Genomic DNA, 14722 nt, shown 5'->3' on the forward strand with positions numbered 1-14722 from the left:
GGGCACGAACCCGTGTCCCCTGCATCGGCAGGCGGACTCTCAACCACTGCGCCACCAGGGAAGCCCTGGACTTTCTTTAACGTCCTGAACTAGAACCTCATGGGCGTCAGAGAGCTTTTCTCATCCCTCGACGTGTGTGTGGAACGCTAGGTGGAAGGAACCAGCAGGGGTCCAGAGAGGCGGCCGACCTCAGCCCTGCGGCCGCTCGAGGGGGATGGGGCGGCCCCTCCTCTGCCCCCATCTCTCTGCGTCTGCTTGAGTGCCACCCCCGTGCCCACAGGCGCTGACATCGCCAACATCTGTAACGAGGCCGCACTGCACGCTGCGCGGGAGGGGCACACGGCCGTGCACACGTCCAGCTTGGACTACGCTGTGGAGCGCGTCGTGGCCGGTACGCGGGCCGCCCACGGGTGGGGGGCAGACCTAGACGCCACGCGACGGGATTATTGCCCAAGAGGGAGGACAGGTCAAGTGTTCCTGTTCTCACGTCCGGCCTTAACAGCGTGACTCACTCTCGTTTGTTGAAGATAGTGTCCAAACAGAAATATAAAAGGGTGTCGCAAGCTCAGATGTGAGTGTCCTCGGCCCATCGGCCGACGTGCGGGGCCTGAGCGCCGGACAGGCCCCTGCCCGCGTCGCCAGGGGTTGGCAGCTGCCCCCCGGGCGAGGCGGAGGCCTGCTCTGCGGGAGGCTCCGCGCGCTCTGTGTCGGGCAGGGGCCGGCGCCTGCGGCTCTGCTCACGAGCTGCCGCTGCACGCGGGGTCCTTGGCCTCCCGTGAGGAGGGCAGGACGAGCTCCCGTAGCCCGGGGGCAACACCACAGGCCATCGGTGCGCCGCGTCCTCCCCCGGGGTTTAGACCAAGTCACTGAGGATGGCACCAAGGAGCAGGCCCCTCCCACAGGTGGGCCCGCCACCCTCAGTTTGAGTTCAGACCTAGGACAGGTGCCTGTGCAGCCCGGGCACAAGGCAGCGTCACGGTTTCTCGCTGTAAATTACGTTTTGTGTAAGCCATTTCTTTTCCGTGGAAAGTGATGCGCTTACAGCGAGAGTATCCGAGCAGGAAAGACTAGAGAAAACGCGTCCAGAATCCTGCCTGGGTGCGTGGTGCCTCGAGCGGGGTGCTCCCCAGCTGCAGCGGCCGCTCCCGGGCCTGGCTCTGGGTGGGGCGATCCGACTGCCACGGCCAGTGCGTCTCAGGGTGTGTCCCCTCACAGCAGGCGCTGGGGGTAGTCCCAGCTGCGTGATTTACCAAGTGCCCTGAACCTAGAGCTCGTTCAGGGTGCAGAGATGGAAACATGCGGCTGTGTGGACGGCTGGGGACGGTGGGCAGGACCTCAGCAGTGACTTGAAGGGGCGCGTGTAAGGTCGCGAGGTGAGGGGTCAGCTACTCGGGCGGGAGGACGAGAGCGGGGGCGGCGGCTGCCCTGCCAGGAGACCCGAGCTCGTGCCGTCGGCCCCGCAGCCCCGTGAGGGCCTTGCCGGAGGGGCTGCCGTTGGCAGCGTTTACACAAGTGGGGCGAGCGAGGCCTCGCTTTGGCGCCACGAGCACGCGCCTGGCCGCGTATCCGGGGTGGCCGTGCGCCTGAGCTCACCTTCCCGGGCGTTCTTTCAGGGGCCGCGAAGAAGAGCCAGGTGCTTTCCAAGGAAGAGCAGAAGGTGGTCGCGCTGCACGAGTCAGGCCACGCCCTGGTGGGCTGGCTGCTGGAGCACACAGAGGCCGTGGGGAAGGTGGGTGCGGCGGCCTGGGCCTGGCCGAGCCCGCTGTGGAAGGCCCACGCGCTTGTGCGTGGAGGGGGTGCGGGCTCGGCGGCCCAGGCACGGGGCGGGGTGGCCGCGGTCGCCTGTGGAGCTGAGGATCGCCAGGGTTGCCGTCGGCTCTGGGACGTGCTGATTTCATGACTCCTGAGTCTAGAAAGCCGTGAGGTTAGCACACATCGTGTATTTGGCGGGCGTACCATCATATAACGCCTCCTCAGCTGTGTGCTTTCGTGACCAGGGGTCCCTGAGTGGCCCCCGCGGACGGTGCCCGTGTTTGGGGCGTGGGTGCCCCGTGTGGAGGGTTGTAACCGTGCCCTCCACGTGGGCCTGAGCTGGGGGCTTGGTCCCCCCGGCTGAGGAGGAGCTGCCTTGCTCCTTGTTCCGTGACCCCCAGAGACGGGGCTGTGCGGCAGCCGCAGCTTGCGTGTGGTGTTTCCCGGGGGTGACGGCTACAGCAGTGCGTTGCCAGTCGGGCTTCATCGGCCGGTGTCCTGCTGCTTAGGCCGGTCCCTGCTGTGTCCTGGGCAGAGGGCTGTGGCGAAGACCCGTGTGTGCGGAAGCCGCCCGCCGAGAAGACCCAGTGATCAAGATAAATGTTTTCACACAGTATCTAGAAAAATTAACATGGGAAAGCCCATGGTGAAGTAAATACCCTGATTTAAAATTTCCTGTTCTTAGGGTCTTCCATTCGACGACAGAGAGGCAGGCAGGCTAATCGTGCCGAGAAAGCCTCCTTGCCCCTGCTCGGCCCTCTGCCAGGCGAGGTGGGGCCGTGTCCTCCTCGGAGCCTCAGGGAGGCCTCCTGCTGCCAGAACCCTGCCCCGTGGGCTCACCAGGCGCGGGCTGTGGGTGGGGGCACGGGCAGCGCAGGGCCCTCGGCGGGTCGTCGCGTCCTCGTCACCCTTCCTTCCCTCGCAGGCGCGTGGTCGTGTGCAGGGGCCTCACGCCCCGACAGTGTGGGAGCCCTTCTCCGTGATGCTGTTATAAACATGGGGACAGTCACATTTGCTCCCTGCTTTGAACCCTCTGATTGAAGACTGTCTTACTCCACCCCCCAATCTCTGAGGCCTGCGTCCTGCACGCTAACCGGGGCCATCTCTGTTGGGCAGGTGTCCATTGCGCCGCGAACCAACGCAGCCCTGGGCTTCACTCAGATCCTCCCAAGGGACCAGCACCTCTTCACCAGGGAGCAGCTGTTTGAGCGGATGTGCATGGCCCTGGGCGGCCGCGCATCCGAGTCCATCTCCTTCAACAGGGTCACTTCCGGTGAGGGGCTGGCACCCCCACGGCTTCCACACCCTTCAGCCGTTCTGTGTGGGGTGGGGGGGGTGAATCCGATGGAGGGGTCTGAGTAGCAGGTGCAAATGCAGTTTTGAATTTCATTAAGTGTTTCTAGAAGATGAGCTGTGGTCAGAGGAGGTTTGGAGCTAAGCACGACTTTCTCGATGATGTAGTTGTTACCAAAGCTTTTCCCCACGTGCAGACCGTAAGCGGAGCTCGGCGGTCTCGCTGGGCCGTCAGGAGGTGGAGGAGGTTCTGGGAGACTCGGGGCCCCTGTTGTCAGCTGCCCCATGGACCTGGACGGTGCCAGGTCACGGCCGGCACCGTGAAATCCAGAGATGCGTCCCGAGGAGTTGTTTTTTAAACAAAAGAGCGTTTTTTTAAGTTTTAAGGACCAGTGACAGGATACAGTTGTCCCCAAGTACCCACCTGTGCTCTCGGGTCGGCAGGGCCCCGGGTGCCCCGACCTACACCTCCAGGAAAGACCCCCCTTTTCTGACCCCTAACTCCAGGGGCGCAGGACGACCTGCGGAAGGTCACGCTCATCGCCTACTCCATGGTGAGGCAGTTCGGGATGGCGCCCAGCGTCGGGCCTGTCTCCTTCCCCGAGGCCCAGGACGGCGTCCAGGGCATCGGACGGCGTCCGTTCAGCCAGGGCCTCCAGCAGATGATGGACCACGTGAGTTCTCCCCAGTCCCGAGCTGCGCGCGGGTGGGAGACAGGCCTCGTGTGTGCTGGCTGCGCGCCCAGAGGAGTTGGGCAAGGGCCTGCTGGCGCCCGGTGGGACCATAGACGACACAGGACTGTGAGGGACGTCAAATAAGTACAAGTCTCCGGTGACGGAGCCAGCACCCGTGAGCCCTGCGGCTGCCCGCGGGGACGACCGCAGTGTCGCTGGCACGCAGGCAGCCGTGGGCGTGGAGGACAGATGTGGGTCCGGGGCTCCGGGAGCTGGCGGGCTGTCTGCTGGGCAGGCCCCTTGACCAGGGCATTCCCGGGGCTGGGGTGGGGGCAGGAGGCCCTTGACAGCCTTGCTCTCGTGTTCGTTGTAAGACACGCAAGGCCGTGTTCCTGAACCCGTGTTTCTTCTGTGTAACCTAGCGCCAGGGCCGGGCCACAGGGGACCCCACGCGCGGTGGCCAGCCACCCTAGCCCATCACAGACTCTTCTCTTCCCTTTGCAGGAAGCGAGGCTGCTGGTGGCCGCGGCCTATAGGCACACCGAGAAGGTGCTTCGGGACAACCTGGACAAGCTGCAGGCGGTGAGCCCCCGCCGCCCCCGGGCCCTGCGCCTACCTGTCCCGCCAGGAGCTGGGCCTGCCGTCACTGCCCTGCTGACGCAGCCGCTCACCCCTCCCGTGCACAGGACTCCAGAAGACGACATGACCAGCGAGGCCCACCCAGCTCAACTGAACGTAGCACCTTTCGTACCTCGTTTAGCTTTGTATCATTGAACCTCTCAGGCCAGTTCCTTCAGAGGAGACGGAGGGACATCGCCAACCCTCCTGGGCCCGTTACCCAGTTTCAGCCAGTACTGGGGTCTGGTCAGCGTCGTTTAGTCCTTTTCCAGCTCTTACACTTCTCCTGGAACTTTTAAACTAAATTGTAAAGCGTAGCATAGTTTTAGGTGCCCGTGGCAGCGCCAGATACAGCACAGAGCCCTCTGCTCCCAGCTGGTCCCCTCGTGTTAACATCTCCCATCAGTGGGGCGCGTTTGCCACAACACAGTGACCAGCTGACACGGACACGGCGGCGTTAACCGCAGTTCACGCTTCAGCCACCTCGCCTAGCGCTTACCCCGCCTTCCGGTCGGTGCTCACGTCTGTCAGGCCCTCCTGGCTGGGACGGCTCCCCCTCCTGTTGCTGATGGCAGTGCGGGAGGGCTGGTCTGGTGTGTGTGGAACGTCCCCCAGTCGGGCTCTGTCTGGTGTCCTCATCGCGAGCCTGGGCTGTTGGGTTTGGAGGCGGCCGCAGAGCTGAAGCTTCCGTGGACCCGGAGCGGGGGCAGCTCTCTGTGGACGGGCCGCTGTTCCGTCAGCGTGACGTTGTGGGTGTCGCGTTGTGGGGCCCTGAGAGCAGCAGCGCCTGCCCGCCGGGAGCCGGGAGCCGTGCGGAACCCGCCGGGACCGGCCCGCTGCTGTGTGGGGCTCCGTGTGCGTGGGGCCTGCTCGCGCCGTCCGGGCGTGCCCGGGCTGAGCACCGCACGGCCGGCCCCCGAGTGCCGCCTTCACAGCCGGCCCTCCCTGCCCGCGATCCTGCATCTGCGGTCGTGGGTCTCATAGTCCTGCAGTCACGTTCACCGGAGAAATCCGCGTAGGAGCGGACCCGCGCGGTTCAAGCCCGCGTTGTCCCAGGGCCAGCTGTCGGAGCAGCCGGCGTGGGAGCGACGGGAACCCCTCGGCAGCAGCCGTGGCGGCTCCTCGTGGGTCCCTCCCCTGGTCCCGTCCAGGCGGCCCTGCACGCCAGCTCCACTGCCCGCATGCTGACACTCACACGTGTTTGTAAAAGAAATTGAAGTTGCCCCAAATAAACACGTTGGGAAGGGAACGGCAGCTGGCCTTGTCTTTAAGGTGGAGTCAGGGAGCGATTCTGCGCTCGGCCGCCCGCCCGGGCCGGCGGGTCCGGGGGCTGGACCCTCCCTCCACCGCGCTCTGCTCTCAAAGGGCTCTTGTCCGGGCCCTTGTCAGCCGCTCACACTGCCCTCTTGTTCTTCCAGCTGGCGAATGCCCTGCTGGAAAAGGAAGTGATCAACTACGAGGACATCGAGGCCCTCATCGGCCCGCCCCCCCATGGGCCCAAGAAGAGGATTGCGCCGCAGCGGTGGAGCGACGCCCAGGAGGAGAAGCAGGAGGCGGGGGAGGCCGAGGAGGCCGGCAGCAGCCCCTGCAGGGGGACAAGCCATCCTGGCCCCGGTAGCTGGACCACCTTGCTGGCCGCCCGAGACGGACCCTCCTCTCAGCCCTCGCAGGTCTCAGCTCAAGGCCCCTGAGATCTATTTATTGACTTCCCTACCCGGGACAAGTAAATGTCTCCGCAGAGACGCACGGTTTCATTTGTGTCTGTGGGTCGTTTTCGCCTGTGGGAGGGTCACCGGTGCGCACGGAGCGGCCCCATCTTGTGGGGGCCCTGAACGGCCTCGTGGTGCGGGGCCTGGGCCGGGCTCCTCCCGGCTCCTGTGACTTGGTCAGGTTGCTCAGGGCTCCGCCGTGAAGGGGCCTCCAAGCCCCTCATTGCCCGTCTTCCACGGGGCCCTGTCCTGGGCTCGCTCATCAGTGGGTCGGTCACAGGGACAGGCACTGGGCCTGGAGGAGTAAAGCACCGTCACCTGCTGCCGCGTGGACGGGTGCACACAAGGGGCTCTGGGGGGACACCCGGGAACTGTGACACTTCACTAACTAATGCTGTGGATGGAGGCCTGTGTTTCCTGCGTGGTCAGCTCCGCCCCGAGGGCCGTCCTGGGTCGTGGGTACTGTACTCACAGGGTGTGATGTCAGCTGCGCGGTGACCAGTTGGGACCCCTCCCTCTTGTAGGACTCTGGGAGGGAGGGCGTGGGACAGACGGACGGGTTGCAGTCGGCCCCCGAGTCCCCAGTGCTGTGACCCACTTGGGGGCTCCCACCTGCTCCTCGTAGATTCCACCTCCCCCGTGCATCGGCGCCCCGAGGAAGCTCATGGGGGCGGGGCAGCCCAAGAGATGCTTCACCCTCTGCCCCAGTTCCCCAGGTTCCTTCCCAAACATCGGCCGAGGGTTCAGAGGGTGAGGCTGGCGTCTTCGCCATGGGGCGGCCTCCTCTGTCATCTCACACGGATGTGGCCGTGCTCCGCCCCTCGTAGTTTACCATTAAAATGGCCCGCGTCTGGTGACGCTTAGCCAGGAATAGGATGTAAGTGGCGTGAAGCAGGCTGCCTTGCTACAGTGGAGGAAGGTGCAGCCTCGCTTCCCAGGGCTGGCCAGCGAGTGGGCTCACGGCCGCCCAGCAGGGAGGGCTGCGGCGACGGTGCTCCGCTGGACAGGAGGGAGTCGTCCTAGGTGACGTGACCTCCCAGTCCTCAGACACAGCACCCGGGGAGCACACGGGGCACAGGGCCTCTGCTGCCTCTCGCGCCCCCCTTACAGGGCTCCTGGGGGTGAAGGGGATTCTCCCAATAGCAGCTCATGGTCCCCTGGAGCAGCCAGACCGCGCTGGCAACCTGCCCCTGCCCAGCAGAGCGGGTACATCGTGGCCTGACGGTAAATGTACATTTAATACAATCACAGCCCCAGAGGACCAGTAAAGACTATTAGATGAATTAACTTAGAGTTTTTACATCGTAATACAAGTTGTTTTCCACTCTCGTCTATGCTCATATAAACATGGGCTTTTGTTACGCTTTTTAAAAGTTTGTTTTTTAAATTTTTTTGTTGAGGTACATCATATTAGTTTCAGGTGTACAACGCAATGATTCCTATTTGTTTGTGTTGTGCCATGATCACCACGGGTAGTCAGTTAACGTTGGTCGCCACACGTAGTTACGGGAGGTTTTTTTTGTGATGAGAACTTTTAAGATCCACTCTCTTGGGGCTTCCCTGGAGGCGCAGTGGTTGAGGGTCCACCTGCCGACGCAGGGGACACGGATTCGGCCCCTGGTCCGGGAAGATCCCACGTGCCGCGGAGCAGCCGGGCCCATGTGCTACAACCGCTGGGCCGGCGCTCCGGAGCCCACAAGCCACAACTGCTGAGCCCAAGTGCCGCGACTACTGAGGCCTGTGCGCCTGCAGCCCGTGCTCCGCGGCAGGAGAGGCCGCTGCAATGAAAGGCCCTCGTGCTGTGGCGAGGAGGGGCCGCTGCTCACGTCAGCTGGAGAGGGCCCGTGCGCAGCAGCGAGGACCCAACACAGCCAAAGATAGATAGATTAATTTTAAAAGATCCACTCTCTTAGCAACTTTCAGATATTTGTGATTATAATAACATACTTCCAGGTGCTCATTTACATTAGATGTCCCTCATATTACAGGAATCTCTCAGCCTCTATCAGGTTTACGTGCTGGCTGCGACTTTGGTAAGTTGAGAGGCCGGGTGGTTGAGTTCTGTGATGAAACACCGTAAAATTATCCTGTCCCTGCTGAGTTGTTCGGCTCCTGCTTTTCCTAATTCAACCAGCAGCCCATATTTATGACACTGTTAGCGTACTAATTTTTGCAAAGTGCTGTAGGAACATGACTTTTGTGTGTGTCGAAACACAATAAAAACACGTTGCCGCTGTGAGATTAATTTTTTTTTATTACCTAATTTTTTTTGGCTGTGCCCAGCGGCTTGTGGGATCTTAGTTCCCCCGCCAGGGATTGAACCTGGGCCTTCGGCAGTGACAGCACACAGCCCTAACTGCTGGACCACCAGGGAATTCCCTGGGATTAATTTTAAAAATCAAGACTGTGTGTCAGGGACTTCCTGGTGGTCCAATGGCTAAGACTCCGTGCTCCCAATGCAGGGGGCCTGGGTTCGATCCCCGGTCAGGGAACTAGATCCCACATGCTGCAACTAAGAATTCGCATGCCACAACTAAAGATGCCACGTGCCACAGCTAAGACCTGGTGCTGTCAAATAAATAAATAAATAAAGACTGTGTGTCAAAGGGCTCCAGGAGCTGGTGTTGACTGTCTTTGGAGGGGGCCAGTCAGGTGTAGGTGTGGGGCAAGCAATTGGGGCACAATTACAAGGAAATGCTGGGAGGCTGTGCATACCCCACCCCTCCAGGGCGCTCCTCCAAGGAACCCTGACCCCAGTGAGTGCTGAGTCCAGCGGCATTAGCCAGTCCTTTCAGTGGCCCTTGCCGGCCCAAGCCCGGGACAAAAGCCCCTCGGCAGAGTTGTGCCGTGGAGTTCTGGGGCAAGGAGGCAGGGGCTGTCCCTCTAGCTGAAGAATTTTTTTTTTTTTTAATTTACTTTTGGCTCCGTTGGGTCTTCGTCGTTGGGTCCTCATAGATGCACGCGGGCTTTCTCTAGTTGTGGCGAGCGGGAGCTAGTCTTCACTGCGGTGCGCAGGCTTCTCATTGCAGTGGCTTCTCTTGTTGCAGAGCATGGGCTCTAGGCACACGGGCTCAGTAGTTGTGGTGTGCGGACTCAGTAGTTGTGGCTCGTGGGCTGTAGAGCACAGGCTCAGTAGTTGTGGCGCACAGGGGATCTTCCCAGACCAGGGATCGAACCTGTGTCCCCTGCATTGGCAGGAGGAGTCTTAATCACTGCACCACCATAGAAGTCCCTAGCTGAAGACTTTTAAAACCCTGAGCCAACAGGTCTGTGTGTCAAGAATGAGGCCTACATAACAGTTCACTTTTTAAATCTTCCCAGCTGGGAAACTGAGCTCTCAGCAGAATGTCACATGGGAACTTTTGGCCTTGCTATTCTGCATATTCCCCAAGGATGAAAGTATGGACTATTCAGGCGTCGAAAAACTGTGTGGCTGGGTTGCTGGGTTGTGTGCAGCAGACCGAGGTCCTCGAACTGCAGCTTCAACTTCTTACCACTAACTGCAGACTTCAAACCCTCCCCCGGTACCCCGGGCAGCACCCTATGAGCAGGCAGAGCTGCATGAGTCTGTGGGTCTGATAGGGGGGATGGGGACAGGAGGGTATTTGAGATGAGAAAATAGCAAGGTATCCTGGTCCACGGCGGGATTACTGAAAGGCGTCTGAGAGAGACATGGGAGATGTGGGCTAACGTTTGTGTCCGAAGAAATACGTCCCAGGCCAAGGCAACCGTTTATTCAACAGACATCTCCTCCGGGGCCTCTCTGCTGCAGTTAGGCTGCCAGGTGGAGTGAGTGTGGGTTCAGTTCCAATGGACAAAGTGATTTGCAAGGCAGAGGATGACCCCTCACTCTCCCCCGCTCCCTTCTCGCCTGCACTGCCTTCCCTTCCCTGTCACCTGGAAGCAGAGCTGTGTGACCTTCACTTACCATGCACTGGGCACTGTGCTGTGTTCTGTGGCCTAACAGCAGCTCCTCCCATTTCACACCAATAACTTGCCCAAAGTCTCAAAACTAGTACAAAGATTTTATACTCGCTAACTCCACAGCCACTTAACTGTGGGTCACTGACCTTCCAGTTTAGCCTGTCTGTGTCTGTGAAAGGATGCAGAGATTTTTTTTTTTTTAATTTTTATTTTGGCTGCATTGGGTCTTCGTTGCTGTGCGTGGGTTTTTCTCTAGTTGTGGCGAGCAGAGGCCATCTTCACTGCAGTGCGGGGGCTTCTCATCGCGATGGCTTCTCTTGTTGCGGAGCACGGGCTCTAGGTGCATGGGCTTCAGTAGCTGTGGTGCACGGGCTTAGTTGCTCTGTGGCATGTGGGATCCTCCCTGACCGCGAGCAGAGGCCATCTTCACTGCAGTGCGGGGGCTTCTCATCGCGATGGCTTCTCTTGTTGCGGAGCACGGGCTCTAGGTGCATGGGCTTCAGTAGCTGTGGTGCACGGGCTTAGTTGCTCTGTGGCATGTGGGATCCTCCCGGACCAGGGCTCGAACCCGTGTCCCCTGCATTGGCAGGCGGATTCTTAGCCACTGCACCACCAGGGAAGTCCCAATGCTAATTTCTTAGCTTTGCCAACCTTACTATTGCTACGTAGGATGTTAATATTAGAGGACCTGGGTAGACAATATAATGGAACTCGCTGTACTACTTTTGCAACTTTGCTGTATATCTAAAAGTATCCCAAAATAAAAGTTTATGACCCTAACTTCACAGATAAACACCACTTCCGAGTTTACCGAGAAGTGCTTTCTTGCATTTGCTAACAACTATCAGCCAAGCAGGACTGATACTGCCCTTGCTTTAGAGCTGAGCGGGTACCTATTAGATGGCAGGGCTCCAACCTTCCACACAGCCTTGGCACTTATGTGTTAAAAAACCTCCTCTGCCCTTTCACATGTTCTGGTCTCCCGAACTATAACCCTGTAACTCCTTAATGAGTCCCAACCTGATTTTTCTAATACCCGACGGTGTCTCAATAGGGCAGAAAGCTATCAGCATCAGTATCAGCTACCTGTTTACTCAGTGTAGGACACAGGCCTCCAAATTTCTTATTTTGTGTCATGAAATTCATAAAACGTTGATTAGGTTTCAGGGGAGGAAGCTTGGTGACTGGGGTGAGTCTGGGAAAGGAAAGGGGTCGCTGGGTGTCAAGGCTTACAGATGGCAGGATGTGTTGGCGTCGTCCCAGGCTGTCCCGGGAACAGGAAGCGCCAGAGCCCAGGTGGCCTGGCTACTTGGTGTTTTTACGACGCTCATCTGCGTGGGTGGCAGTGTGCACAGCGGAGCGCGGATCCGCCACGCGGTTCTTAGTTCCACACTCGCTGCCGGGTACTCGCCACCAACGGCCCGACCGCAGACCTCCGTGCGGCACGCGCAGGGCGCTCTGGACGGCCCGCTCCTAAGTGTGCGCTCCGCCCACAGGGAGGTGAAGCAGGCTCCACTTGGTGGTCGGGGGCCGCAGACCAGGACGCGGAGGGCGAGGCCTACCGTGGTGTACGAGCAGGCCGGCCGGCCCGGGCTTCGCGGGACCCAGACCGTCCGCGGGGCCGGGGTCGCGGGCGTCACTGGGGGCACGAGACTCGCGTAGCACGGGAAACGCGGCGCCACATCTGTTCTTGCAGCGAGGGCCGCCGAGGGGCGGGGGCCTGCACGTCACTCGGCGGCCCTGGCTCTGATTGGTCAGAACGCTCCGACTCTTCTGATTGGCCGGGCCCAGTACCATCCCAGGGTGCTCTGCGGTACCCTTTCTTTTCCGCGGCCGTGAACCCTCGGAGGAGGTGAGTACTCTCGAGCGCGGCGCCATCGCTGCTATCCGACACCATCCGGCCCCATCTGCTGTCCCCGGGGTCCGCCCGCCGCCGTCGGCGTCGGGCCGTGGCCCGGTCTCTGTGCGCGCGCGCCGGCGGGCCACCGCGCCCGGGCCCTAACTCGCTCCGCGTCCTCCCCGCTCCCCAGGCCAGTCGGCCTCAGCCATGGCGCCCAGCCGGAATGGCATGATCCTGAAGCCCCACTTCCACAAGGACTGGCAGCGGCGCGTAGCCACGTGGTTCAACCAGCCGGCACGCAAGATCCGCAGGTGAGCCGCCTCGGAGCGAGCGCGCCCCCTTCTCTCCCCGCGCGCGGAGGGCGGCCGGGACTCGCGCCCGGCCCGCGGCGGGAGGGGCGGCCGGTGACCGCCGCTCGGCTTCTGTCTGCGCAGACGCAAGGCCCGGCAGGCCAAGGCGCGCCGTATCGCCCCGCGCCCCGCGTCCGGCCCGCTCCGGCCGGTGGTGAGATGCCCCACGGTCAGGTACCACACCAAGGTGCGCGCCGGCAGGGGCTTCAGCCTGGAGGAGCTGAGGGTGAGTGTCGCCAGCCCGCGTCCTGAGTCCCACGGGTTGTTCCTCGTGGCCCACAGCCAAGTGATGACATTCTCCGGAATCGCTGCACCGCTGTGATGAAAGTGTGCTTGAACCCTTTTCCATCTGACGGCTGGGTTCTCCCGGCAGGGGGTGGGGACCGGGGAGCCCTCGGGGCTTCATCTATGTCTGTCTCGGGGCAGGTGGCCGGCATCCACAAAAAAGTGGCCCGGACCATTGGGATCTCGGTGGACCCGAGGCGGCGGAACAAGTGCACGGAGTCCCTGCAGGCCAACGTGCAGCGGCTCAAGGAGTACCGCTCCAAGCTCATCCTCTTCCCCAGGAAGCCCTCGGCCCCCAAGAAGGGAGACAGCTCTGTGAGTACCGGGGTCCCTCTGTGCCCAGCCAGGTGAGGGCGTGGAGGTCTCACTGTGGGTTTAGCTGGGCTGAGAGGAAAATATTTGTCTGTGGCTTTTTATCCCCCCAAAACTGGGTTTTCATGCAGGGTAGTAGAGAGTTGGTAGATAACTAGAAGAAAGCCTCTGAGAATCCACAAACTAATCGCTAGCACTGCCGAGATTCACTGCGGGCGAGAGCCGTGGGACTTGGGGCCAGCTGTTTTGAAATTGGGAAAGTGTTTTTCCTGTTACTGACTTTCGTGTGAAGTTAACAGTCCATCCGTGTGGGCTTCCGAGAGTTGTTCTACCTGTGTCTCTGCGTCACACGTGGGTGACTCTTTTTCATCTGCCTGTGCCTGCCATCGGCTAGACGGACAGGAATGCATCGGCAGACGGATTCCCATAACCCAGCCAGGGGTTATGGGCTTGGGGAGATGAGCTGAACCCACCTAACTCCCTTCTCACTGCAAACAGGCTGAAGAGCTCAAATTGGCCACCCAGCTGACTGGACCAGTCATGCCCATACGGAACGTAAGTGGTCATCTGTGGAGGGAGCAGCTGAATGACGAGGCGGGGGTTGGGTTGGAGGGCATCAGCCTGGCCGCTGGGGCCCGTGTTGAGATTGACAAGTTTGTGGAAAGGACTTTCCTTCCACCCTGGGGAGAGCCTCCTGCATCTTAACAGATGGGCTCCTTGAGGGAAGCTTTGTGGACCCTCACTTGTCACCACCCCCTCTGTTGGGTCCTTTTTCTCTCCTCGCTATTTGGAAAGGCCAGGCTGTAGGCAGCTCTGGCGTGTTTATGATCCTGTAACCTGAGTGGCAATTGAGCAGGTCCTTGAGGCTCCCGCGAGTGGGGCGTGGGCCTGAGCCTCCCCTTCTCCAGGTCCTGTCGAAGCACAGTGGCCCGCCCACCCTTCACATGACTTGGGGTTGTTTTAAATCCACAGGGGATTGTTACAACCTTTTGGTGGCCTCCATGTAGCTTTTTTTGGGTGGGCAGATGCCCCTCCAAGGCCTCTCAGTTTGCTGACAGCTGCTCCTGGGCCTGTGCTCCCTTCCAGGTCTACAAGAAGGAGAAAGCCAGAGTCATCACAGAGGAAGAGAAGAACTTCAAGGCGTTCGCCAGTCTCCGCATGGCCCGTGCCAACGCCCGGCTTTTTGGCATCCGGGCAAAAAGGGCCAAGGAAGCTGCAGAACAGGATGTTGAAAAGAAAAAATAAACTGCTCTTGGCAACTTGTGATAAACCTGCAGTGTTCATGTGACCTTCGTTGTGTAAGGAACTGGGGCCTGGGGAGCTTCCTCCTTGGGGGAATCTGGAGCACGTCCTTGTCCCTCGTCACAGCAGGCCTGCTGTGAGGGAAGCAGGTTCGGGGCCTGGGAGGCTTGTGCTTAGTGAGTTTCCTTGTCGGAACCCTCCAGCCCTGCAGGTGCTGTGCATTCGGTAACAGCTACCTCAGGCAATTTGGAGGACTGTTAAACCACTATTCTCATTTGTAAAACTAAGTTTGTAAGGTGCTGATTTGATGTCCATGCTCACTTTGTATATGTGGAAGTCATGACCCATAGAAAGGTCAGCTGGTGTGGAGGCGTGGGGGTTGGAGCCTGACGAGCCATCTGTGAGAGAGGGCGCATGGGGGGCTGCCTCTGGGCGGCCTGGGGACACTGCTTCATTTGATTTGTGTTCAGAGACCTGGCAAGGAGTTAAGAAGCTACCCGAGGCTCGGGTAGCTGCCCGTATGTAGGAGCCCCCGCTGAGGTGCTCACAGGGTTGGGGGCAGAGAGGCCTCTGGGTTGGGTGTGCAGGGCCGGGATCCACTGTGCTAGTGTCCACCTGGGCAGAACTGTTTGTGGGTTGTAGGTGCATCTCCTGGACAGATAACCAAATTATGTGTGATGGTGTCACCCCCAGTGCCTGCATTGGCCACCAGGGGGTGCTGGG

At 60.4% G+C, this 14722-nt stretch overlaps 2 protein-coding genes and 1 non-coding gene across 3 annotated transcripts in view; all 3 read left to right on the forward strand.

The window, feature by feature from the left end:
* Nucleotides 1-6074, forward strand: part of SPG7 (SPG7 matrix AAA peptidase subunit, paraplegin) — a 31949-nt gene extending 25875 nt beyond the window's left edge. Inside the window, 7 exon segments of the mRNA XM_024125086.3 lie at nucleotides 281-391; nucleotides 1614-1729; nucleotides 2869-3025; nucleotides 3553-3719; nucleotides 4224-4301; nucleotides 5756-5906; nucleotides 5909-6074. Of these exon segments, the coding sequence (XP_023980854.3) occupies nucleotides 281-391; nucleotides 1614-1729; nucleotides 2869-3025; nucleotides 3553-3719; nucleotides 4224-4301; nucleotides 5756-5906; nucleotides 5909-5955 (827 nt within the window). The 3' untranslated portion in view covers nucleotides 5956-6074.
* Nucleotides 6075-11735: 5661 nt separating this feature from the next.
* Nucleotides 11736-14027, forward strand: RPL13 (ribosomal protein L13). Its single transcript, XM_007125504.4, has 6 exons — nucleotides 11736-11822; nucleotides 12001-12121; nucleotides 12245-12386; nucleotides 12587-12760; nucleotides 13256-13312; nucleotides 13844-14027. Exons 2-6 carry the CDS (start codon nucleotides 12018-12020, stop codon nucleotides 14000-14002), a joined length of 636 nt encoding a protein of 211 aa, XP_007125566.1. The 5' UTR covers nucleotides 11736-11822; nucleotides 12001-12017; the 3' UTR covers nucleotides 14003-14027.
* Nucleotides 12448-12531, forward strand: LOC112065249 (small nucleolar RNA MBII-202). Its single transcript, XR_002891927.1, has one exon. It is a non-coding gene; the product is annotated as a small nucleolar RNA MBII-202 (small nucleolar RNA).
* Nucleotides 14028-14722: the final 695 nt, after the last annotated feature.

This window comes from Physeter macrocephalus, chromosome 17 (assembly GCF_002837175.3).
Source record: "Physeter macrocephalus isolate SW-GA chromosome 17, ASM283717v5, whole genome shotgun sequence".
Taxonomy (NCBI): domain Eukaryota; kingdom Metazoa; phylum Chordata; class Mammalia; order Artiodactyla; family Physeteridae; genus Physeter; species Physeter macrocephalus.